General features: G+C 40.2%; 1 protein-coding gene across 22 annotated transcripts in view; it reads left to right on the top strand.

Moving 5' to 3' along the window:
- Positions 1–23898, top strand: part of LOC135489758 (nucleolysin TIAR-like) — a 278040-nt gene that overhangs the window by 150372 nt on the left and 103770 nt on the right. For 10 of the 22 annotated variants that reach the window (XM_064775270.1, XM_064775268.1, XM_064775266.1 and 7 more), the window contains one exon: positions 10091–10156. The exons of the other annotated variants lie outside the window; for them this stretch is intronic. In XM_064775270.1, coding sequence (XP_064631340.1) covers positions 10091–10156 — 66 coding nt within the window. The remainder of the gene's footprint in view (positions 1–10090; positions 10157–23898) is intronic. 22 annotated transcript variants of the gene reach the window in all.

Here is a 23898-nt window from a genome sequence, read left to right as displayed (position 1 = left end):
TATGGCCTTGAACATTCCATATCCTACCCTTGGCTGCCTCCTGCGGTCTGTCCTCATCCCCGGAGACTGATTGTGGTCCACCTTGTCTAATACGGTAAACTGGTCGCCCTGTCAGGTGCACCCAACCAGAATTTATCAGCGGGTGTACAACGTTTCCCAGTGATGATTGTGACAGCCTCGGCTAAATGGTGATGTTTCTCGCTCAATTGCTTAATACAAATGGACTGGAAAAATCCATCAGATCTGGCCAGGTCACAATTTTTACTGGACTAGTGGGATTTAGTGCCAGTTGTTTCGTACCATAGTCGATCTTCACTAATGGGCTTAACCCCCTTTGATTTTGCCATGGCTTGTTCTGCTGTGCAGCCTTTCGTCTTATGACCTGTTTCAAGATTTACAATTTCTCAGTGTTTTTTTGGTAGAGTCTCAAAATATCAGTCTCATCTTCTTATTTAGATGAAGGTATTTGTTCCAATGGAGGTGTCCTGGAGAAGTTTATTTGCATTATTGTAAAATCCCTAGGACAGATGACTTGTCAAATTCTAAAGCTGCAAAAATATTGCCTTGTTCAAGGACCCTTACAACTACTGTCCATTCCAATGCATCAAACTATGTTTGATTGAAAAACAACCAACAAGGGACTCTGCTCACTCAATGCATAATGTCATTAGTGGTTACTAGTAATGAGGCCAACGAGGGCAGGCACTCAAGGCGGACGAGGGGCAAGCACTCGAGTAAATGGACAGACGCAGCAGGGATGCGGCTCAATATTGCGATGGATTCGAACACATGAAGAGATTCTGCATTACTGCATGAAACATTGATGCTTTGAATGTCTCCGATATTAACTCATCTTTTTGAAAGATTTTTAGAATGTTTCTATTTCTAGACGGCCAGGATCTTCACAACCAAGCTTTTGCATCTCATTAAGTGTTAGATATACCCGTCATCATTTGAGGGGTATAGACCATGAGGTTCAGGCAGGATGCCAGCTGCAGAGGGACATACCGAAGCTATATCATCTTCCCTACATTTGCAGTGCCCATCTGGACTTGGAATGCCACCAACACTACAGCCAGCGGAGTCGTAATTCATAAAATATCTATTACCTCCTTATATATAGTGTTGTTATGGCCAAACGTTGGTCATCAAAAGTGTACTTGGCAAGATGATGTGTCCAAAGATGGTTGTTTTATTGAGCATTATGGTTAATGTCACTTCAGCGGTATTTTGAACGACCCAGACCGGATTAGCAGGTGAATTGATATGGTCTGAATTAGTTTACAGAAGGTGTTTGATATGTTTGGGTTCAATAATTCATATGATGATAGATCTGCAGTTCGGCTTCAGTTCAGTCTTATATCATCCAAACTTATGACAATGGGTAGCTGTTATTACTGTTAATGTTATGAAGTTAGAAGTTTATGAGCTTTCTACAGTGTCTGAGCATGATTGCATGGGAAAATGTACCAGAAAACCCCAAACCTTTAGATTTCTTTTGCGTTCAGATGTTAAAATTGACTTGACGCAGATTTGACTGTTAGCAATGAGACTGTCTTTATTTAACATGTTAAAATCTATTTATAAAAACGACTGAAATGTACACAAACTCAACACTGATTTCCCCCTTGCAATTATTCCTGAACCCATTCTCTACCGTTGGTTTCTTCAAACGGTTACATTTGAAAACACAATGGAGGTCATTGAAAGTTTGCCTGAGGCCCAATCTCCCACCTACACTATTGGAAAATGAGAGGAAAATGATTCACAGGTTCGCTCACCTAGTTATTAACCCTTTAGCATCGAGATGGTAATCCAAGCCGCATTATGTACATATATTAAACGTCTAGTTTACAAATATTGATCATGGTGTTATTGCTGGATAAAAACCTCTTCTAGGTTTTTCGCTGCGTGACGTATCGTCTTCAATTGATTTTTGAGGTATCAGAGTTTCAAATTTGTATCATATGCTAATGTAAAATATTGAAAAAGGTATGAACGGCACATGTAAAATTCAGTCATAATTTTAACGTGACATACAGCATAACCAAATTTGAGAAAGTCTTATGCAAGATTTACCCAAGCCTTACTTCCCTCCAGCTGAGCTGTAAACTTTAGGTTCTGACGAAGGTCATCCAAAAACTTTATCAAGGAACAGGAACTTCTTACTAGTCATATATGCATCTGTATTCAATTCTCAAACCAAAAACAGTCAAGAACCTGCAGATTACGGCACCCTATTCAAGGCAACGCAAACTTTGGCCATTCTGTATTCAAAATTAATCGACAGCAGACAGAGGGAAACCTGTTTGAAGATTACAGACCTTTGGTGGCCAGGAGGTACAATGGTGGACATTGGTCAACAGACATCTCTGTCCGAATCAGGAATACAAATGGAAAGAAGTGGTTGGTCAGTTTCAGTCTGAAGGATGATAGTGGGTCAACCAATGCTTATCTTGGATGAGTCGAGCATTGAAAAGAGAAGGAACTCCTTGACTCTTTCCATCTTGATGTTCTGGGCCCAGTTGTCCAAAACAAATTTTGTCACTTACACTGGCATTAACTTAACTTAGTATTATCTCCTTCAGCTAAGCCCTTAGACTTTAAGTTAAGTTAATGCCAGCGTTAGTGACGAAGATTGTTTTCAACAACCAGGCCCTGCACTTCGCTGATATCATCAAGGTGAACTATGACGACTGCTAATGGTTGATGGGAGGACCGTAATTGCTGCATCGTCTAATGACGCGTGCCGGGTCCATCAGACTCATTTGGCTTAAACAAAGCTAATAAGGCAACCTTCCTTTGTCATGTTTGTTGTGGTGTGATAGGGGAGTACGTGCAGGATCATCTTGCTGATGGGAAGGGCATGGGGTACAACCCAGTCCAAGACTGTCTGAGTAACCATATCATGACTTTCTCTTCTGGGGCGAAATGTGAACTTGGTTGATGGAAATGCTGCTGTGTGATGGGTTCTATCAGTCTCTGTGTCTTGAGCTGCCTCCTGTTGGAAAGGGCTAGGGCTGAAACTGGGTTTGTTCTGTGTGTTGGAGCAAACATGCCTTGAAATTGTGAACAAAGGGCAAAATACGTGGCTTGGAAGTCGGGGAAAGATTCAGTTATGAAGCAATTGACTAAGCAGTTGGTGGTTGATGATAGTTACACAGGAAATATCTGAATGAATACCAATATGAGACACCACTGTTTTTCACCAGATTTGGGCTAAAAGCAATGTAACTACATGTTCATATCCACATGTTCAAGCCGTCATGTATGTATGAGGTGTTACATGGGCTCCACGCCTCAGAACGCTCAGGGTCACCCCGGCGACATGATGGGCAGTTAGAGGGTCATTTCTTTTCCGTTTACTGCCAAGCTGGGAACATCAGTCAATCTGGACAACTTGCCGTGACCCTGTTGGCCGAAGTTGTAAAGTTGTTGCCATGAATTATTGAGCAGTTTGTAATTGTTTGGAAGATTCTTGTGTATTTCGGTCATACTCAGCAGTTGAGTCTAACCATGTACCGGCTGGTGCTCTTTTGAGGCCTGAAAAGCAATGCCATGATGTCAAGATAGTGCTCATTGTCATAAAACAGTAGCCACGTACCAAAGCCTCCACTTAAACTGACAGTTTAAGGGCAATGTTGGTGTCATATTCTGGTAGAACATGTCATCATCAGGCCGTATTTAAGGGAAAGTAAGTTACTTCAGCAACTGGAAGAGACAATATCTGATGAAGAAGTTGCCCGTCAAGAAGAAAAGCTGGCCCACTTACAAAACTGGTGAAGTATTTTCATTTCTGTGAAGAAACTAACTTGACCAAACAGAGAAATACGAAATGGACAATGTTACGATGTGTTAAATTAGGATGAAGTTTTATATGTTTTTATCCCTTCGTCACTAATTGGGACCGTCCTCTCTGCTAGCTCATCATGTCTCCACTTACCTCTCCACTACAAGTGACACTAGTGATGTAATTATGATTTACACCCTTACTTCAGGCTCTCATAACGGCTGTCCGGGCAGCTCTCAGCCAATTAATTCATAATGGTTATAAGCTAGACATATTATACCTAGTAGCGGGCCAGAATCATTGGTGTATGGGCACACTTGATTGTTACAGATGTAGACATACTCCGTGTCTGGGAATGTGTCCGCTATAAGACATTGAGCAGCATGGTCTCTGCTGACCATCCATAGTCTACAGTTTGCAGCTTCATCTTTTTATCACCAACATTGTTTTCCCCAACTAATAAGATGCAGTATTTCCAATGGGCCAACAAGAGGCAGATACCTCAGTCTCGCTGAGAAAAGCAAATGATTACATTTTTCATCACATCCCTGCCTAGCCTTTGGCTGTAGGGAGTCACCTGCTACTGCATATGTTTTTTTGTGGGGTAATTCCTTGGTTGCTTTATTAGCAGGTGGATAGGATTGGTTATTAATCGCTAAATATAGTCACATACAATCATTTTTTCTCGCCCCAACCAAGTTACTTGACTCTATTTTTGATAGAATAGTCAATGTCTGTATCGGGCTGACCTAAGTGACCTCAATTGTTATCAATGTGCCTATACTGTTACTCATCCTAATTTGTAAGTCGCAAGTTTTATTGTTACTCTTAGATGGCCCTATAAGGAGAGTGGAGTCAGAAAATAAGAATGTTCTAAACAATTTGGGAATCACAAAAAATGTACCAAAATAACGTGCAATTGGCTCCATGTTAGTTTGCATGGAGCTGATCTCCATGAAAGGTTATTCACTGATAGAAATTCTGTAAAAACAAGAGAGCAAAAGAGCAGAACGCTACAGGCATGAGCAACTTGGCGGTCCCCTTGTTAGCTCCAAACACCTGCAACATTCGTTGACCAAGTAGAGTTCCCTTGGGCAGTGTAGGACTGTCAAATTCATGATGCTACAAAAATGTTGCTTACATGAAGTTATACAAACATGGTTTCCCCGAAAACAATACAGCGCGGTTATCAGACTCTGCCAGTGGCATAAGTCAAGCCCGTGAGGCCATAAAAAACAAACGACCGTCAACAAGAAATGAAAAATGACAAACAGTGATGACATCCTCCCCCTGGCTTCCTCCGATCACCTGCACTGTCCCTCCCTGCATATTGTTGAATCCCCGCCCGCCCGATGAGCAGGTGGTATTGAATGATCATTAATCAAGGTATCGGCATCGCATCGTGATGTCGAGACATCTGGGAATAAGAAGACAACCAACAGAGGGTGACCTTGTGGTGACCGTCTGCTAAGTCACTTCAGTTTTTGATGTCACTGGACTCCGACATGGTGCAAAAGTCCTCTGTACGTTTTTACATGCAGAATTTCTTTCCTGGTGGATTTTAACTCTTTCTACTGGAGACATAGGCATTCACAGATGTATAGATGATACGAAAACTATATGATTGGTGTATCCCCACCCTTTCTCTTTGAGTTGAACATTATAGCAAGTAGACATCTCATTGATGAAGTTGACAACCAACTTGATCATCTTTGTCTTGGTGCCTGAGAGTTCCATCTGTCCATTTTACTTCCTTTGGCCCAAACTATGGCCAGGTATTCATCGTACTTCTGGCCATGCACCCCATTCAGCAAAACACAATAAGTGCCAAGTGATGTTCCCTGAATTGAGAAGGATCGTACACATGCTGAAGGTCAGCACATCCTTTAGTGACCTTCATTAATTTTTCATCATCCACTATCCTGTTCATCCACAGAAGGAATAATTGGGAGCGGTGGGCGATGGATCATAATGGAGTTGTGTAGAGGGTCATGGCTTACATGATTAGTACTGTCACATGGCAGGAGCACATGGCACTGAGACTGAATTTTAACGCATCAAGACGCTGGATGAGGTAGAGGGTCAGTTTGGCCAAGAGCCTTATTGATCTTTCCCTGCAAGAAGTGTTGGCCTATTGCTGGCCCAGGCTTTGGGCAAGAGCACCAGATGCAACCCCCCCCCGCCCAAATTTCATGAAAATCTTTGAAATTGACCATGGAATTTTTGACAAAAACAACGAATTCCGATGAGGAATGCAGTGCACTCACTTCTTCCTGGTCCTTGAATTGATCCCCCTGTTGCCTGTCTCTGATGTCTGTTGGTACCACATGATGTCCTAACTGATCATTGGTGACATCCTTTGGTGTCCTCTAGATGTCAGGAGGAGGCATTTTGAAAAGTCAACCTCCTTCATCACCCTGTGGCAATGTCTATCTTAAGGACACATCATCCTTTGAGCAAGCACCCAGTGTCAGATTGGCCGTCTGAACTTGGATATCCGTCATTAGGGAACAAACTGATCCAGTGTATCCAATCTAGTTCATAGCCTCCGCGATCATTTTTCACGTCAGATGAGGCAATATGATATATTGACAGCATTGTGAGCTACAAAATGAGCTTTAGGCTGAGCGTGTGAGAATCTGTGATGTTGGCTCTTTTAGTTGGTGTAGTTTCCACCACCAATATTGGGTCTGTGCATGGTCTTCAGGGTAAACTTTTTAAAAGGAGTGCCAGGCAGGCAAACATGAACACAGATTATACCACAAAGTGACGTCACTCATACTAACTTGTAGAAATCCCCCATCTGGCTTTGTTAGTCGGTCCGTGGGCTTTCCCTTGGGGATTTGATGTTGTCTCAGAAGGAAGATGGATTGCTGACCACTGAGAAAGATATGAGATGTTCCCCTCGCTGGACATATTGGTAACATATCTGACTTGGTGGACCAACTCTGTCTCTCCCATAAAGAAATGAATTTCTATTTTTAGCATCATGGATCAGTGATGGATATTATGTTCAGCCATGTTTATATCTTGAGAACGTTACACCAAACTTAATGGTGGTGGCACAGTGAAATTGCCGAGGCACAGTTGTGGGGCTTACGACTTGTGATCGGAAGGCTGTGGGTTCGAAGCTCGTCCATGGCTCTTGGTACTTTCAACTGGCCTGAATCAGTCAGCAGTAAAGTGCTGTTTGTGTGCTCCTTGGTTTCAAGTTTGAGATTAGGCTGGGCAATGAATGTAATGCACCGTGAGACAGAACACTTGTACAGTATAGAGCGTCGTATAGAATCTAACATTTCATTATGGTTACCGCTCAGTTAAGGTGACACCATCACACAGTATTCTCAAGAAATTCTTTTGGATTGTCAAAAAGATCTGCAATGTCGTGTTTTTGTCTTACTTCTTTGTTACCTTGTACCTTTTACCATTATAGGCCAGGCCATGGTCATGAACTGCTGCACACATCATGATTCCATTAGCTTACAGTTCTTGCCATTCTATCCAACGCCCTTTGAAATCGACCGACTCTGCCGAGTCCTCTGACACTAAAAATCCATTATACTCCGCTCCTTTATTAGATAAGTTTGAAATTATCGTGACAATGTTTCTCCAGTGCAGTTTCAGGTAACTGAATACTGACATTACCGCAGACTTGGCCTCCCCGGTGTATTATGAGTTCATGGGTTTTTTGTCATGAGGCGAAGGTTCTGTTCTGCTATGGTTATTCTAGAGCTTGCTTCGGTATGGGGCGATCAAAATTTACACACACAGGCTGAATTGATACTGTAGAAGGTGTCTACCATTTACGCCATTTAATCACAAATATCTTGGTAACAGTGGTTCTTCTGTATGACATTTTGTCTTTAAACGGTGACATTTGGACACAATCTATTTATTCAACCTGCTAGCAATGAAATTTCATTTGATATTTTGAAGACACTTCTAAGTCGGGGAAGATGTGTATAAGGTGTTAACTTTTTTGGTCTTAGAAACCATCTCACTAAAAAATATTTGTTCAAGTGCAAAAAAGTAGGAACAGTATCCATTTCCTTCCCTCTCGAGAAATCATCACGTTCATGATATCTTGCCTCGACTTGATACAAATCAGATCTGCCCATCTCAGAAACCAATGAATGAAAATATCGGCCTCAACTCCCGCATGTATTTCTTACCAATTTTTTCATCACAATAATCCCCCTACAAGTATATTCAATTATCGAATCCGGTCAGATGTGAAAAAAGTGAAACCGATTGATGTGTCAGTCTCGGCGGAACATTGGCGCGAATAGAAAAAATTAATGTGTTTGATTGGGGTTGATCTCTGTTTGGTGTTTCGATGGCAGAAATCGTGTTGGCCGGTTTGATAGAGGGATTGACTTGGTCTTGATCTGATCAATTGAGATTTGATGCAATTGCCTGGACATGCTCGGCGCTAGCCCTTCAGATTGGTGATGTTTCCGTTTAAAGATGGACATTGAAGTCTGTACTCTGCATGTACCTGGTGACAAAATTAACCATGGTCTGTCTTTGTGTTATCCAGTGTACCAGTGGACAAAATGAAGAAAGAAGAAGATTAAAGCAGATAAAAGTTTTCTTGTACTCTAGAATAATCATGTCGGTGATTTACAACTGCAAAAGTCAAAAAAAATAAATAAACAAAACGAAGTATTAGAGTACATGGAGCTGTTTCTATCCCGATGTTCAGTTTGATCAAGAATGCAACATATCAAATCATTGTCTATCGGCCAGTCTCGACTCTGAAAATGCATCATTGACGAAATTGAATTTACACAACCAACATGGAGAGCATCTTTACTGCTATTTTGACAGATATGATGTCCGAGATATTCTTGTATTCCAGTCTGACTTGCAACGATATCCTTGCGACTGGTATGGGGTCTGGACACATTGTCTATAATTGGTCGATCCATCAATGCGCAATGTCAGTGCCAGAGTTAGTTAAGTCCAATCTATGGTTGGTACAGGGAGCCAGAGTGCTTCGAATTCGTTAGAAAGATCTATGACAAGTCCAAATAGCTTGTCATACACTTTAGCTCCTCTTGGCCATGTAGAGCATGATATACAAGTATTAATATGGATAGAGCTTGACATATATTGCCGTCATATTGGGTTGCATTCTTGGAATGTCCAGTTGATCAGATCTCATATTGTTGGGCAGAATATCTGTCCAGTCAGTTCACGCTATGTTAAGAGTTCACCCAACTGTGTGTGTGATATTTTTGGTGATAGCACGTCCTTTCTGACGTTGGGGTGCGTAACGTTACAGACCAATACCTGTGTTGATCAAAGATAACTGACCCCGTCAATTAATGGCAAGGTATTAGTTAATATTTATTAGTTTATAGGAGTCAAAGACAAGCTGCACTTTGTTAAAGTTCACATTTTGATATATATACTGAGTTTTCATTTAATTGGTTTCAAACTTTGTGGGGTTAATCGTTGACTGGTCCCCACTAACCCATTGAGCAACTCACAAATCAGTCTATGACTTGAAGAGAATTTGGTGTGATCTTGGCAATATTCCTCTCAATGTCCTACAAGAGAAAAATTTGCATGAACAATAATAGTTCTTATGTGGGGAAAAAACTGTGAAAGGATGGGGAGTGTTGAGAACATATCGCTTAATTTTGGTCCCAGATGTCATATGATCGGCTGCTCAGTTGGCCAATAGATAATAATTGGCGGAGATTTCAAGAATAAAGTGCTAATTGTGTTGTTTAGGGATGAGTGTATTTTTACTTGTATTTGGGTCTGCACGCTATTACACTCTGAAGAAATACTTGATGTGTCCGAAATAGCGCAATTTCGATTTTGTACATTTAGCTTTTAAGCATGTTATAAGTATCAATCTAAGAATCTGTCCGAATGGTCTTCGGAGTATTCAGTGAGTTAGGGTTAGGTGTGTTATGTTTTGTTCTGTGAAGAGCCAAAATGTGTTAAAATCTCATCAGTTTTATGAACGACATTAACTCTTTTGTTTTGGCCAGAGTCTCCAGCTGCTTTTTCCTTCGCAGAGGTGGTTGGCCTTGACTCGGAGAGGTGGGAGATCCTCGGAGTGATTGCTGCAGATTCAAGCATCCCCACTTTACAGATTCTTCTACTGTGGTATCCACCCAAACAAAGTAAAAACAAGAAAGTTTTCATTTTCTTGTCAAGTTGTTGCATAAGCCAGGTTATCCCTTTGAAGAAAACGAGAAATTTGTTCCATTGTTCTTTTTCATCCATCTCCTTGAATCTTTTACTGAAATACTAATCAATTTCTGTTCTTTCTTCTTGTAGGTAAGTCCCTTTTTGCTCTTTCAAGGGCCAGGTGTTGTGCAGTGCGTACCGCCACCAGCAGGAGTGGTAAGTTCAATACTCATCATATATTTTGATGTTGTGAACACTTTAGTTCTTGTAACTTTTTTACTGGTGAGCTCTAGTAGTTTCTGGACTGAAAAGAACAAAATGTGATAGTGTTGAATGAAAAATTACCTGACGTGTATCACGATAATCTGAAATAAATGTTGGGAGAAAAAATCATTTTTGTTTATTTATTCATTTCTGTTGCTGTGTGGTTCACCTACATGTAAAGATTTCCATAGTCCTGAGCATGCTATAAATTTCATTTTTTGACTGAGGCAAAATTTAGCAAACGTGCATCCTTAAGATTTGAATAAGTCAGTCTCCAGGGTGTCCTTAAAAGAGAGGTTCAACTGTATATCTTCATCATGTCATGTCATTATACGGTCTTGTGCATCTTTGTCATCAAGGTTTTTTCTCCAGCAGAAGAGTCGCAGGAATCGCGCCCAGAAGTCATCATCAGTTGCTGACCTTTTGCAGATGATTATTTTCTTCAACAATAACAGAACATGGACCATTAGACCTTTCTGAGCGGAAAACCGCCATTAGTCAATGTTAATAACCGCAGCTTTGATCGCTGTTGATCTAAGAGGAAAGAATATAAGAAATGCGAAAAAACAGTAGCATATTGAAAAGTCCTGACGATTTGCAGTTCTTGCATGGACTTGTCTTGGTATACTGCCTGCGCCAGGTGCGCGGAATTGTTTCTAGATCATGGCGAGATTATACCAAGCAAAAAAACATGTTTGGGAGGAATGAGTCATGTCCAGGGGATCGGACGTTGTTTGGTCAATGGACTGTGAGGTGCTATCTTTTTGGTATATTGGACAGATTTTGGTTGGAGTTTTTTTCTGCAAGGTTCTACCTGTTACATATTTTTTCATGTTCCTGATGATTCCTGTTAATATATGCCTCATGGAGAAATTCTGTCTTGAATAGTAACTTGGCTGGGGTGTTCTGTTACCTTGTTCTGTTGTTTCACTTTTTACCAGCAGAGGGCAGCTCATTCCTTGGCGGCATGCATCAAAAACTTCCTGCTGAAAAGTTAATATGGTAGTAGTCAAACTTAACTTCCTCTCCATCCAATGGAAATTCTATCGGTATTTCATATGTTATGTAGTCTTTTATATTTCATTTTAAAATTTCAAGAGCAATTCAGTCATTCACGTGGGTTTGATCTACCCTGCAGCTAGGTTTGATGATGAATTTATTGTGTAAAGGTAAATGAACATAGCTATTGCCCGCAGCATATTTCTCAGAACAAGGTTTTTGAACAAAAAGCTAATGACTTGACTATTGTCATCATTCAGTGTAAACTTCAGATGCACTCTGATGTTTCTAAAGCTTACTAAAGGGACACTTCAAAAGCGAGGTTTCATCATATCCATGCGCTGGGTGAGTTACGAGTTACGCTGGGTAGGCTGCAGTTTGATGTTCACAAATTATAAGTGAATTGCCTTGAATTCGAGAGGTGGGATGGGGGAGTACTTTTAAGTAGTGTCCTAGATGCCCCGGTCCACTGTCCACTGTTACCACTATCCTGATCTCGATAACAAATTTCAGTCATGTCTTAAAGTAATATACTGCTAGTCCTGAAACTCACTTGAATAAGCGTGTCTGTCCAAAATGCCAATAGTGATTTTCAGCCTATCCCAGCATCCCAAAAATGACCATTCGTGCCTCCCCCTCATTAGCCTTAGCAAATCCTGTTGCAGTTCTACATACATAAGATACAATCGAAACATTTACACAGAACCAAACCGATCTGGCTCGGTCTAGGTCTGGCGTTTAAACACGCGCCAATGTGATCGAATCTAGTCTGGTATGGTTCGATGTGGTCTAAAAAGTGAACCCTCTCTTCTTTTGGTCCGCCTTTTAGCAATGTGATAACAGGGCATATATTATTGACTACGTCATTAATGACGTCATGAGTCTAATCTCGTTTAGTTTCGTTTAGTTCCTGGTGAATGGCCCTATTATGTCAAATTCATTGCATCTGATGCACTACATGTCTCTGTTCTATGCATTTTCGAAATTGTATTGTTGTCTTCTGTAGGGAAGCGGATTCTAGCTAAGAGGCTTTTCCTAGCAGTGAATGGAATAGAGATGATGCGGGGAAATGAAATTTTGTTGACAGTAGACGACTTTGTGTATTTAAATTCCTTCACTGTTAAGGAGTTATTTTTGGGTTCAGTTTTGCCATTGTTTGTGTGGAAATATGGGGGACAGAATGATGCATTCCTTTGTTTAACATGACTGTTAGAATACAATGGAACTATTGAAATGCTAGGCCTGAGATGAATCTACATGCCACATTTTGAAACACGGAAAGACAGCTGAAAAAGTAATATCTGCTACACACCAGAGGCTTATTAGACAATGTAACAAGCGATAGGACAAAATAAACACCGAAATTCCTAATTTGAAAGTGTCATGAGATCCAACCAAATGAACAACAATTTCGCGCTGTTACTGAATGCCACCTCTTCGACAAATCTCAGCCCCTTATCTCCCGGTTTTCTGTATCGAAATATCTGGTGCCAGGCCGCGGGAAAAACAACTTGAGTCAATGTGGCCGAAACCTGCAGCCTTTGATATTTAACTTTGTGAGTGATGTTGTTGTATAGAACCAAAGATGGCGGTTATTGCGCCTATCAGCATTTTTACAGTGTCCTTCCTAATGGTATTGATCATGTATTGAACATGGAATTTTTTTTGGCAAATCAGTTAAGTGGCTGGGATTTTTTCTATGGATGTTTGTAACATATTGAGATCTCTTATGTATTGGCGTGTAAGAAATGGGATGTCCTTAAATGGTTGTGCGATGTTCTGCTTCAAGAGGCTGTGTTGAATGGCAGTTGTTACCCATGTTACCTGACAAATTCTTGGTGATAAGGCGAAGGCCTAAATATGGGCCAAGATGCCTTATGTCATGATGATGATGATAAGATTAAACCCATTTGCTGCCGAACTATCTCTGTGACATGCACTTTACATAGTTTAAAACTTTGTGATAGTTGTATTTATTATATTTTCTTTTTCAGTATCGTTCACAAGTTTGCCTATTTACCAAAAGAAAAAAAGTAATGGGAACATCTCCTTGTTTACACTGCAGGGCAGTGTACATTGCCTTGACATACTTTCATCATTGGGAAATAAAGAATACGCTCAAAAATATCACACAAAGAGCTGAACCATTTGAAACAAAGAGCCACCTACTTTGTAGGTATCGATTTGTTTTCCTCCAATAACCTGTTGACATTATTACATTGATAATCAATGCCTCGAAATAATTACTTTTATCACAACATTGTTTCGTCAGATTTTTAACTGTAGTTATCTCAGTTCATTCTTATTGGCAGAAAATGTTGTTTTCACAGAATGAAGATGCCGATTGAAGTAGCGAGCTGAGGTCAGCCCTGACCAAAACCAATCGCATCACTACCCTGTACATTACAAAATCCATACAAGGGCATTTCGATTCAAAGCATATCTTCAAAGGGTGTCGATGAGTAAAAAGTCCTCTTTTAAGTGGACATGTGGCTTTGTGGCGATATACCGCAAAATAGCGACGAGAAGGATGAGCCCAACGAGTACCGGCCGTTACTAATATCTCTTGGGATTACCGAGTGAGTGGAATACTAACTGGGGGACAAGGAATGCTTTGAGCTCAGTCATTTGGAATCTGAAGATGAACTCTGCAGGGCAGTAGGGAAGCAACCTTGTCAAACTTTACTGACACCTGTCTGTTCTATTCTTGGCAGAAGACTTGTTTTGTTTTTAGCTCAGCTGACGAAAGTCAGCAGAGCTGGTTAAATAACTATTCAGAATGGCGTCTGTCCCTCGATCCGTCAACATGGGGCACGTTTTGTAACTGTAAGACCTAGGCACTTCAAATCTGGCCTTGAGAAAGAACAACCAAGGGAAGTGCCCCTGACTGAAAATTTAGCACAGTTTGACTTCGAATTCTGAGTCACAAGAGGACTAAAGGCGTAAATTACAAAGACATTTTTTGTCGCTTTATTGTCCCCCCCCCCCCCCCCCCCCCGATGCTCTGCGTGGAGCAAAAGGGGGACATGAGAATACACTCCGTCAGTCCGTCTGTCTATCATTCATATCATTGTTATGTAATAATTGTCATATTTTAGAACTTTGAAATACTGATCTCACTTCCATATAAGCACCCTGTTGGTGTACCTTTTAAAGTTTTGCCCTCTGAAGATAACTCGCTACAAATTTGTGTGTTCTCTAGTCATTCACTGTGCCTTATTCACTGTTCTTCCATCCTGCAAATCTCCATTAAAGATGTGCTTCATTTCCGATGTGTAACTCGCTGGATAGAAACTGAAAGAGTGATGAGAGGCACATCGCTATATATCAACCAAAACAAATCAAGTACAGTTACTGATAAATGCAACAAATGTATATTAAGTCACTTTCTGAATCAAATAGTACTTTCTCTACATACACATGTCAATTTATCCTTTCTTAACATGAAATGAACAGATTACTTTGAAGGATAGCAATATGAATATTCATGTCCAAGGACAATACAGGACCCCATTGCCCCGCTGATAACCAAGAAAGAATGGCAACGACGTCCATATTTCATCCCGCGTTGATCAGGGAGTTGCCTGACGAGACTTACAAATAGATGTGTTAATCACCCCGACTAAAGTTGTTGATTGTATGTTGAATGTGGTACATTGGAATCGTTTGCGTCTGATATTGGATACTGCCTAGCTTCCTGTTAAGGGTTATCATTTCAGTTGGGCCTTGGCAGTTCTCAACTGAAGGAATTAATGAGTTAGATTGCGGTCCTTCGTTATCTGATCCAGGCTGCTCGTGTGGAGAAAATTTTGTCAAAAGACCCAAAGGTGCCAGTCGCGGGTTATAAGATGTAGAGTGTTTGTCAAAATGTTTTTCTCCATCTGTCTATGAGTCTTTGCCAAACCACTGCTATGACTCTGTCGCATCTCTCGTAGGAAATAAATGGCTTGCCTAGTGAGTCACTTGGCCACAATGTTGCTGTCATTGAGCCAGAAGCAATTTGAGCTGGTGAGAGTATTACAGTTACTTGCTTGCAGCATGTTTGCACACTTCGGTTGCTACCTTTAGATATTGTCCTTCCAAGGCTCCGATGGTACTATTTATATCCGTCATGTCTGCCAGGATCTCAAAAATATGAAATAACATCTCCTTGATGGTTGCTTTTGAGGCGTTTATGTCCTCCTGCTGAAAAAAGTACCAAATGCAGTGAGTGTGAAATAACTGGCCATGGATGGATTGAAAGTTTTTTGAGGGTTTGATGTTCTTCCGCAGAAAAAAGTTACAACTGCTTATGGATGGATTGAAGCCATTTTTAAAGGCGTTGATGTGGTCCTGCAGAAAAAAGTAAGAGTAGCAGTGAGTGTGGAATAACTGCTCAAGGATTGATTTAAGTAGTGTACCAGTATCACGATTGGGGAGGTGGTCCTTCAAATTGTTATCAAGGCAACCAGTTCATGAATAGAATTACATATGGTTGGGGCCTACTATATCTTTAGTTAAGGAACTGATAGCACCATAACAAATTTGCCCATGTAACAAAGTAATGGTAAAAGCCCTGGATCTGCTGCTGTGAATCCTGAACCTCAGGGTCTTGTACTCCCTCTAAACGTAGCTGGTGTGGGGTGTATCTCTGGGTCATTGATTGGTAAAATCTGACCCCAAATACAGTTCATTTAAAAGTATTACCTTGGATAATCACGTACTGACACCCGCAGCTTCGAATATGTTTCCTTCAACGGACCTCAGATGAGCTGCTGCTCCTTTGATCTACATATTGTAATGTTGATATCTGCTTTCATCACACCGTGGGTTGATTGTTGCGGTGCATCTTAAAGTGAATGAAATAAGTGGCTCAGAGATGCTGAACAAGTGATCTAGCTTTGTTTACAATCAAGGGCGTACACCTCTGTCGCTTCAAACAATTACAGTTCACACGGAATGTGAAACCTCGGGCTATTAGTCTTTATTTCTCCCTGACAAGCACTGTTACACTTGCTGTGCACACAATGGTATATTTTAACTTATTTTCTTGCATTCGTTATTACAATATGTTTGTTGTCTGTATCCTTGATTATGATGCAGATAATTTTGCATTTGTATTTATTGTATTTACTCAGGGTCCACTAATGATATTAAGTGCCAGGAGCCATGTATATTGAATTAATCTAACAGAAACTTGAACCCAGACAGCAGCAAATTACTTTTATATTAGGATGTTTATCCACTTTACCTGATGAAGCTGATGATGTGTGCGACTAAAAAGTAAGCAAGGAAAATATGTTTTGCAACTCTTTAGCCTACAAAGAGTATGTTTATAATCTGGCATTAAAAAGAGGAAAACAGATTTAAGTGAATGCTCATCTTCAAGTTCATTATGACAGCCATGAACAACCTGGAGGAAACCTGCTCGTCAACTATTTTCTAAAGTGAAATCTAATCCAAGGCTGTGGAAGGGGGGGGGGGCTAGATGTGTCCATTGATTACATTAGACTTCTTCTATTCTGCAGTGCTAACCACGTAGATAGACTTTGCTTCTTTCAACCTGCAACGCTTTCTTAATTCCCCAAACATCTTCCACTCCTACTCGTAAAACTTGTCAGCCTTCGATAAGAAATCCATCTATAGAAAGAGAGTAATGATATGCGTACAAGGCTGCCGCCTGTGACCAGAGGTTATCCCCCGATCTGGCCATGTAATGAGGCAAGTTTATCCATCCGCCGGCCCATCGACATGTATCGAGTAAATTCTTATCACATTCAAGACGTGTTCCGTTTACACTTGGGACTTGTAATATATCTGACGAACAGTGCATATTCCCGCCGAAGCTATAGTCCTTGCCATCGATTAGGTATCCGGCTGTCACCAGATATGGCGAGTGGTGGATCTCCCAGGCGGACACCTTAAGCCGGATGGCGGTGTTTTGTGTGCAATTAAATTTAGCGAGGAGTGCAGAGCAGTAATTGTCCTAATGTAACCAGTTCTATCAACCTTTGTGTTGATCCCAGGGAGGTGGGGGAAATGGACTGGTAGTGGCTGGAGTTTCTTGTGGTGTGGTTCAAGGATGAGGCCAGTATTTCGTTTAAGTTTCTGGCCAGTATGTTGTTTAGGTTTAAGTAAGTGGCTAGCATATGGTTGAGGTTTAAGTATGTGGCCAGTATGTCGTTTAGGTTTAAGTATTTACCAGTATGTCATTCAGGTCTTAAGTACGTGGCAAGTATGTACTCATGGTTCAGTTGATGGTCTTGAAAATCTGGCATTGGTAGGCACGTGAAGACTGGTAGGTGCGTTGGTTTCCCACAGACTTCGAGCCCTTTGCCATAATACTGGATAGCTTTGGGATGATGTTCAGTAATCTTTTTCTAGACACATGTGTTGTAGTCAAAAGAACCTGCATTCTTTGCGGTTGCAACTACTGGCAATAGTAGATACTACTAAAAAACTGCAGCAGTGCGTTTTCTTATGCCTTGAGCAAAAGCAGCATCACTTTTTGCCACCATAAATAAACCAAGATGATTTTTCTTGGGCCAAAAACTCCCAAGACCTAGCCGCTCAGTCGATAAATCATGTACCAGGATGACATTTTCATCAAGGAATGATTCTTGTCTGGACACTGCTAAAACAATGGATGTCTCAGCCATTTTGTCATTTTTGTTGCAATATAACTTCATTCCCCAGGGCTTGGATTAGGCTTCTGACCACTGACGTTTGGGCATGTTGGATGAATTTGCATCTTGTGGATGTTAAGGTAACCATTACAGCTTGCTGTGGTTGGTTCAAAATCACATTCAGATGCTAAGTTTGGGAGTTTTAGAAAAGATATTGATCCTGAACTGGTGGTATTGGTTGTCACACCAAACTGCACTCGTGTGGAGCTGATATTTGGCCTGAACCGAGTCGCCCTACATTTTAGCACCACCCTCTCGATGTTTCATGAGACAACCAATTCCTCCAGTTCGGTGTCAATACTTTAAAATCAAGCTATTTTAGTGCATCACAAAAGTCAAATTATATTCATAAAACAGATGTTTTTGGATGATTTGTGTTAAAGCTACGTAGATTATTTCCTCACGACTGATCGAGAACCTCTTGTACGTACATCAGAAAGAGACCATGATGACATCAGACACCAAAATGGCCGACTTTACGTCTGATTCTTCAAGGCCACAATCAAGTGATGGAACTGCGCCAATCGTTTACTCGTCTCTCGGGAATCTAAATTGTTAAAATGACCGAGAAATAATCAACGTGCGGTCGTGTTGATGATTAATTAATTGTGTCTTTCCTTTCTTCGAGCATCGATCGGGAACATTTGAACAAAACGTTGAAATTTTGGGCTTGATTAGCACAGTAAGTGTGAAGAAATCTGTGGTATCCTGGGAATGTAGAGGACAGGGGCACAGTGCCAATTTTAAACATCTGCGAGCGCTGAGACATCATTTTGACCTTATTTGGTTTGATTTTAGAATTATTTGAAAAAGATTAGAACTTTAATCTGTGATTTAGAAGAACCAATCAAGACTCATTGGTTGAATGGATGTCCAATAATTAAATTCAGTTATATTCACTAAAAGTTAGTTTGATACAAAATTTCTTATTAGTTCTGTACTTCCCTTTCTTACGTGTAGCTGTACATATATGCGACTGCTTTGAAGATGAAGTGAACTTTTAAGTTCTTTTACGATCAATCTAGAAACGGCTACTTTCTCAATTCCTGGCAGTCCAATATGAAGTTTTAATCAAGTCCTAATCAAGGCTGGACAAAGCAGAGATTCAAGCCTGAGTTGTCTCGGCAAAAGCACTTTCCAGTTTCTGTTTATAAACGAGTCGAGACATGTCATGTTCAAGGCTTGATCATTGTCTCGAGGCCATTACCAGCACGTTAGGCTATCCTCTTAGCCGCTACTTCATTTTATTGCGTCCATGTTTGACAGGATGAATAAAGCGCTTCTCCTTGATTATGGCGAATAGCCATTCAAGATGGATGGAATTGTGTTCGATAGACCCTGCCAAGTGTGGCACGATGGGAAACATTGGCAGCCGATGGCGGGGTTCGGAGGGTTGAAGTAAAAGCATTTTTATTTGGGACTGGATGTTTTCAAATGAAACTTGATTTAAACTTTAAAAGGTTGCCTTGCTGATTTGCTTATGGAGTTATGCTACCATCATGGAAATCATAAAAGTGCAGGTATTTGTCTCTGGCACTTGACTCTCTTTAAAGTGATTTGGACCACTAAACATCAAAAGTGCATGAGAATACCAATGTTTCAACCTTGAATGTCAAGATCCATATTTTAAGCCAAATGAAGTTCGTTGGAGAGATCCTTATCTGCAATGTTGCCATTTGTGTCCAAATTAACCCCAAAGATTTAAAGCATTAATCGATTTGTAGAAATATGAAGTAATACATGACACTAAAAGTATAGCTTGTTTTGTGCCCCAATTGATTTCATCTTGGGGTAATCCAGACAATGGGTGATATGAATAAAGAGTAGTAAATGCTTTTATCTAAAACTCCATGTACATTTACACTTGGCCTTTCTGTACAAAATTGAAGTAAAAGCATTTGCTAGCCTTTATTCATATCACCCAATGTCTCAAAACACTCCAATAACCTCAAAGGGTTAAGATCCCATACTGAGCTCATTTTTACACCTCATAACTTATTCATGGAAAAGTCTCGTGTCGCCTCATCTTTGAAACTTCAAAAGTCTTCAAATTTATTGGAATCAATCACCGGCCTTAGGAGCAGATGGTCACGGACCGTTCCCACCTAACTTGAGCTTAAACCTTAGGACATTGTACTCGATAATGCACTGGTGCTTAGGGGTCTAGCTGATTTGTAACAGTTTACATTATTTATTAAGTTGCGTAGGAATTGGACTTGCCTCATTTATAATAATGGAAGAAAAGTTGCGAAAATTGAGAGAAATTGTCACAGTGACTCACCTCAGCATGACGAACATCTCGAATATAAAATTTCACATTTGTTACACTTGAAAAAGATAAATCGAGAAAATGCTAAATTATTTATTTTTGCATTGTAGATTTGTTATACTTAGATGATAACAAATTGACATGTAGTAGCATCGCCTTGCTAAAGAAACAATACTGTTAATGATCAAGTTGCCATGTTAATGTTCCAAATCACATATTTCACAACTTCTGATGTCTGTAACAAATTGTTTGGTTCACATCATCGCTCTTGTTCTAATTGGCAATTACAACTCGAGAACATTTTCTATTTACCCATTCTAATACATTTTTAATCAGCACGAAAGTTCATTACTGAAATTTAATACTTGAGGTATACACAATTAGGTCATTACCTGGAATATTAAATCGCAAATGGGCGCTATTGCTCGATTTGGAGTCGGCAGCGTTAGCAGGGCGGCTGCACCCGTAAACAATTTCATGAATTTTAAATTGCGGCTTTATATCAGAATTCAACAATTGTCAGGTTGGCAATTATGAACGTATAAAAAACCTTGTTCATTTCAGTAAAAATTGAATTTTTTCTGTTACAAGTATTAATGATGCATATAAGGCATGCATAAATTTCTCCCAGTTCATCATGTTTATGGCGTGTGTTCCTGCTGGTTGATTTTGAAATGGAACAAGTATTTCTCATTTACGCATCATCAGGTTTCGATAGCGAAAAGCAGAAACAGCTATTGGCGTGTGCACCCTTGAGATCTTTTTATCGGTTTAATTCCCGGGTTATGATCTACGAGATCATTAAGCAACCATGTCGAGTTAAAATAATCGCGTTGTATTACGAGGAATAGTAGCATAGTAACCAAATGATCATTAAGAATCGACATTGTGAAAAATATGTGACATGCTATTGAAATAATCAATAGTTTAGGTGATTAAAGTGCTAATCCTGTATTTTCAGTCGTCCCATAAGTCTACTTTTCTCCGGTACACCCCATTTCTTACGATGCAACGCTGCATCGTATTGATAGGAAAAAAGCACGGTTTGACGTCTTATAGTCGCTAACGCTTGTTTAAATTACGATATATTATGGATCGGGGTACATCTGTCAGAGAACCGGAGAGAAAAATACCTATTCGATAATCTTCATATCTATCATCATTGATATAAATCGACCAATAAAATTTTGATGCAATGAGTGGGGTGGTTTTGCATTTCTCCACTAGGGTGTGAGGTGAGGGATTCTTGTGTGGTTGGTGTCAAGAAGATTTCATGTTGATGTATTTTGTCATAAAGTTTCGACGTTTTGGTGGTGTACTGTGTGGTATGCAAATATGTCAGAAGAGTTGTCTGTTTTAGTTCCATATTCCAACACCAGGGTGCTTTCCTTCAAGTAGTCATCAAAAATGTCAGCAAAGTGTAATGCTCCCACTGATATTACATCGAAAGCGTTTTCGGATGAATATCCATTCAGCATTTTCATATCATAAATTTGCATAAATAAAAAGCTGATGAACCCGAATCAAAAGAGTGTCATGAAATTCATCTCAATCCCTCCATAGTTCCATTACGCTACAATATATTAATATTCCATGAAGTCCTTGAATTCGATCAAAAACGCCATTGTGCGCGAGGAAAATAAATCGAAATACCAGCTGTTTTAATGCAATACAAGTTTGAATTGGTTCTTCAGAACAATCGCGAACATTTATAATTAAAATTTCCTGACTGCTTTTTTTGCGGAGAATATGTTTTGTTCATTTGTGTTAAGGATTGAATAAATCTTTCTGCTGCGGTTGTAGGTTTATTCATGCTGAGCGATTGTTTGGTTTCTGAACAACAAAAATATGGAGGTCTTTGGTTCATCTCTCCGAAGGATCACTGCTATTTCGTCTTTGTGTCCTTGAGCAAGGCACTCAACCTTGTCCTTCAAATCTGAGGCTTTTGTATATAGTGTCTTTTCCAGGTCAAGCAAAAGATGCAACCAAGTAAGAATCAGGAGAAGCTTTCAATCGACTGTACCTTTTACCGAGGATAGAACCCAGTCATTGCCCAACCATAGTTGCATTTAAACATTCTCATCCCGCAGTGGAGGAGATATGGAGGAATGCTCCCTGAAAATAGCACCTCCAAGTGCAGAGCCAATGAAGAAGAAGAACAACGGAGGGAATGGGTTGAAAGTTATCAGCCGCCAAAGGGTTTATAATGATGAGCCTAAACGTCATATGACTTACTTTACCACAGGAACTTATCATTTTGACATGTTTGAAGTAATACGTTTTTGATCACGGGGAGTGGCACGCGAGCATCCTGCTCAACAACGCCACGTAAAAATTGTAATTCTTGCTCACACGTTGCGATAGTCACAAGAGGACGGTGCCATCTGGCTTGCGCGTTATATTCAATCTTCTTAATTGTTTTCAACCTCAATTCAATTAATTTGATGGAACAGCATTTTTTCTCCTTGATCAGATGTGCTGATCGAAAGTTAACGTAAGACTCCTCGGAATATTGAGCGTTGAAATTTTTCCGTGTTTTGTAACTTAATCAATGTTCATGGCGTCAAATTGATGCTGTTGTTGATTGGTGGTTTGTGACATTTTACACTCCTCTGTTTCTTTTGATAGGGAGCATTCATTGAGGTAATTCATGGGGAGCATCTATAATTCATGATGATAATAATGATGATGAGTGCCACATTTATATTGGGCACTTTTCAACTTCTCAGTCCTTCCTATGTAGGTCAGACATAAATGTCTGTGCTGGAGTCGTGATACCATTGGTTTAGACTTGTCAGTCTGCCGATTCTGTGATCATTGTTCTCTGAAGTGGCAGCCTTTCTTAAGTTTTTCAATAAACATGATCCCGCAAGGGAATCCTGCAAATGAGGATCGAAAAGGTGGCCTCATGTCAACTTGATCCTCTCTCAGACGGTCTCTGTAAATAAGGACTGTTGAGGAATTCCTGTTTCCTCGGATGGCATCTGGCGAGGTCATCATGCGTGTTAACTTCCCTTGATTCATATTGCATTTTCTAAAATCATGAATTCAAACACTGGGAACAGAACAGATTTGGCGCGCGCCATGCCAGAGTTGAAAAATGACAGGATCTTAAAAATCAATGTTAAGTGAAAATAAATATTGGAGGAATTGACATGCTTTAAGGCTCCGTGAGTGTGGTGTCCATTCCACTTGAACTCATGGATGACAAGTTGCACAGAGCGTAATGTCTACACTTTTGCCACAGGGTGCGATGGAAGCGTATTTCAAGACCTGCTGTAAATGTTGACATTGAGAGGCAATATAAAAGCTAGCTAGAAAATTGGTCGAAAGAAACGCACAATGTTCTCCTTCCAATCAAGACACAGGGACTCATTCTATCCTTGTATGACATCAGAAAGAGGTGACTTAGAGGCCTACTCTGTTCGTAAAAAAAATTAAATTTGTAATTGAATTTGAAAATTTCCAATTGCGTGAATACTTACTAAGTGTAAATATCAGCACTGCTGTTGTGAGGACAGATACACAGATACAATAAATACCAAGTTTCAGCAAATTCATAGGCATGATAAATGCACTACGGCAATGTGTATTGCTGCATCTCTATTTTCCTGGACCACCAGTAATTATGAACGGCGTATCCCTTTAACAGAAGACAAGCAGGTGTTCACAGATATTGAATTTTTCTGCGACTCTCTGATCAGGTGACGACGGCAACTCTTCAACTTGTAGAATTGACTTTTTTTGGCGGCGTAATCACA

Source organism: Lineus longissimus, chromosome 6, assembly GCF_910592395.1.
Source record: "Lineus longissimus chromosome 6, tnLinLong1.2, whole genome shotgun sequence".
NCBI classification, from domain to species: domain Eukaryota; kingdom Metazoa; phylum Nemertea; class Pilidiophora; order Heteronemertea; family Lineidae; genus Lineus; species Lineus longissimus.
The sequence above is the reverse complement of the archived record's forward strand: the minus strand, read 5'-3'. Positions and strand labels throughout refer to the sequence as shown.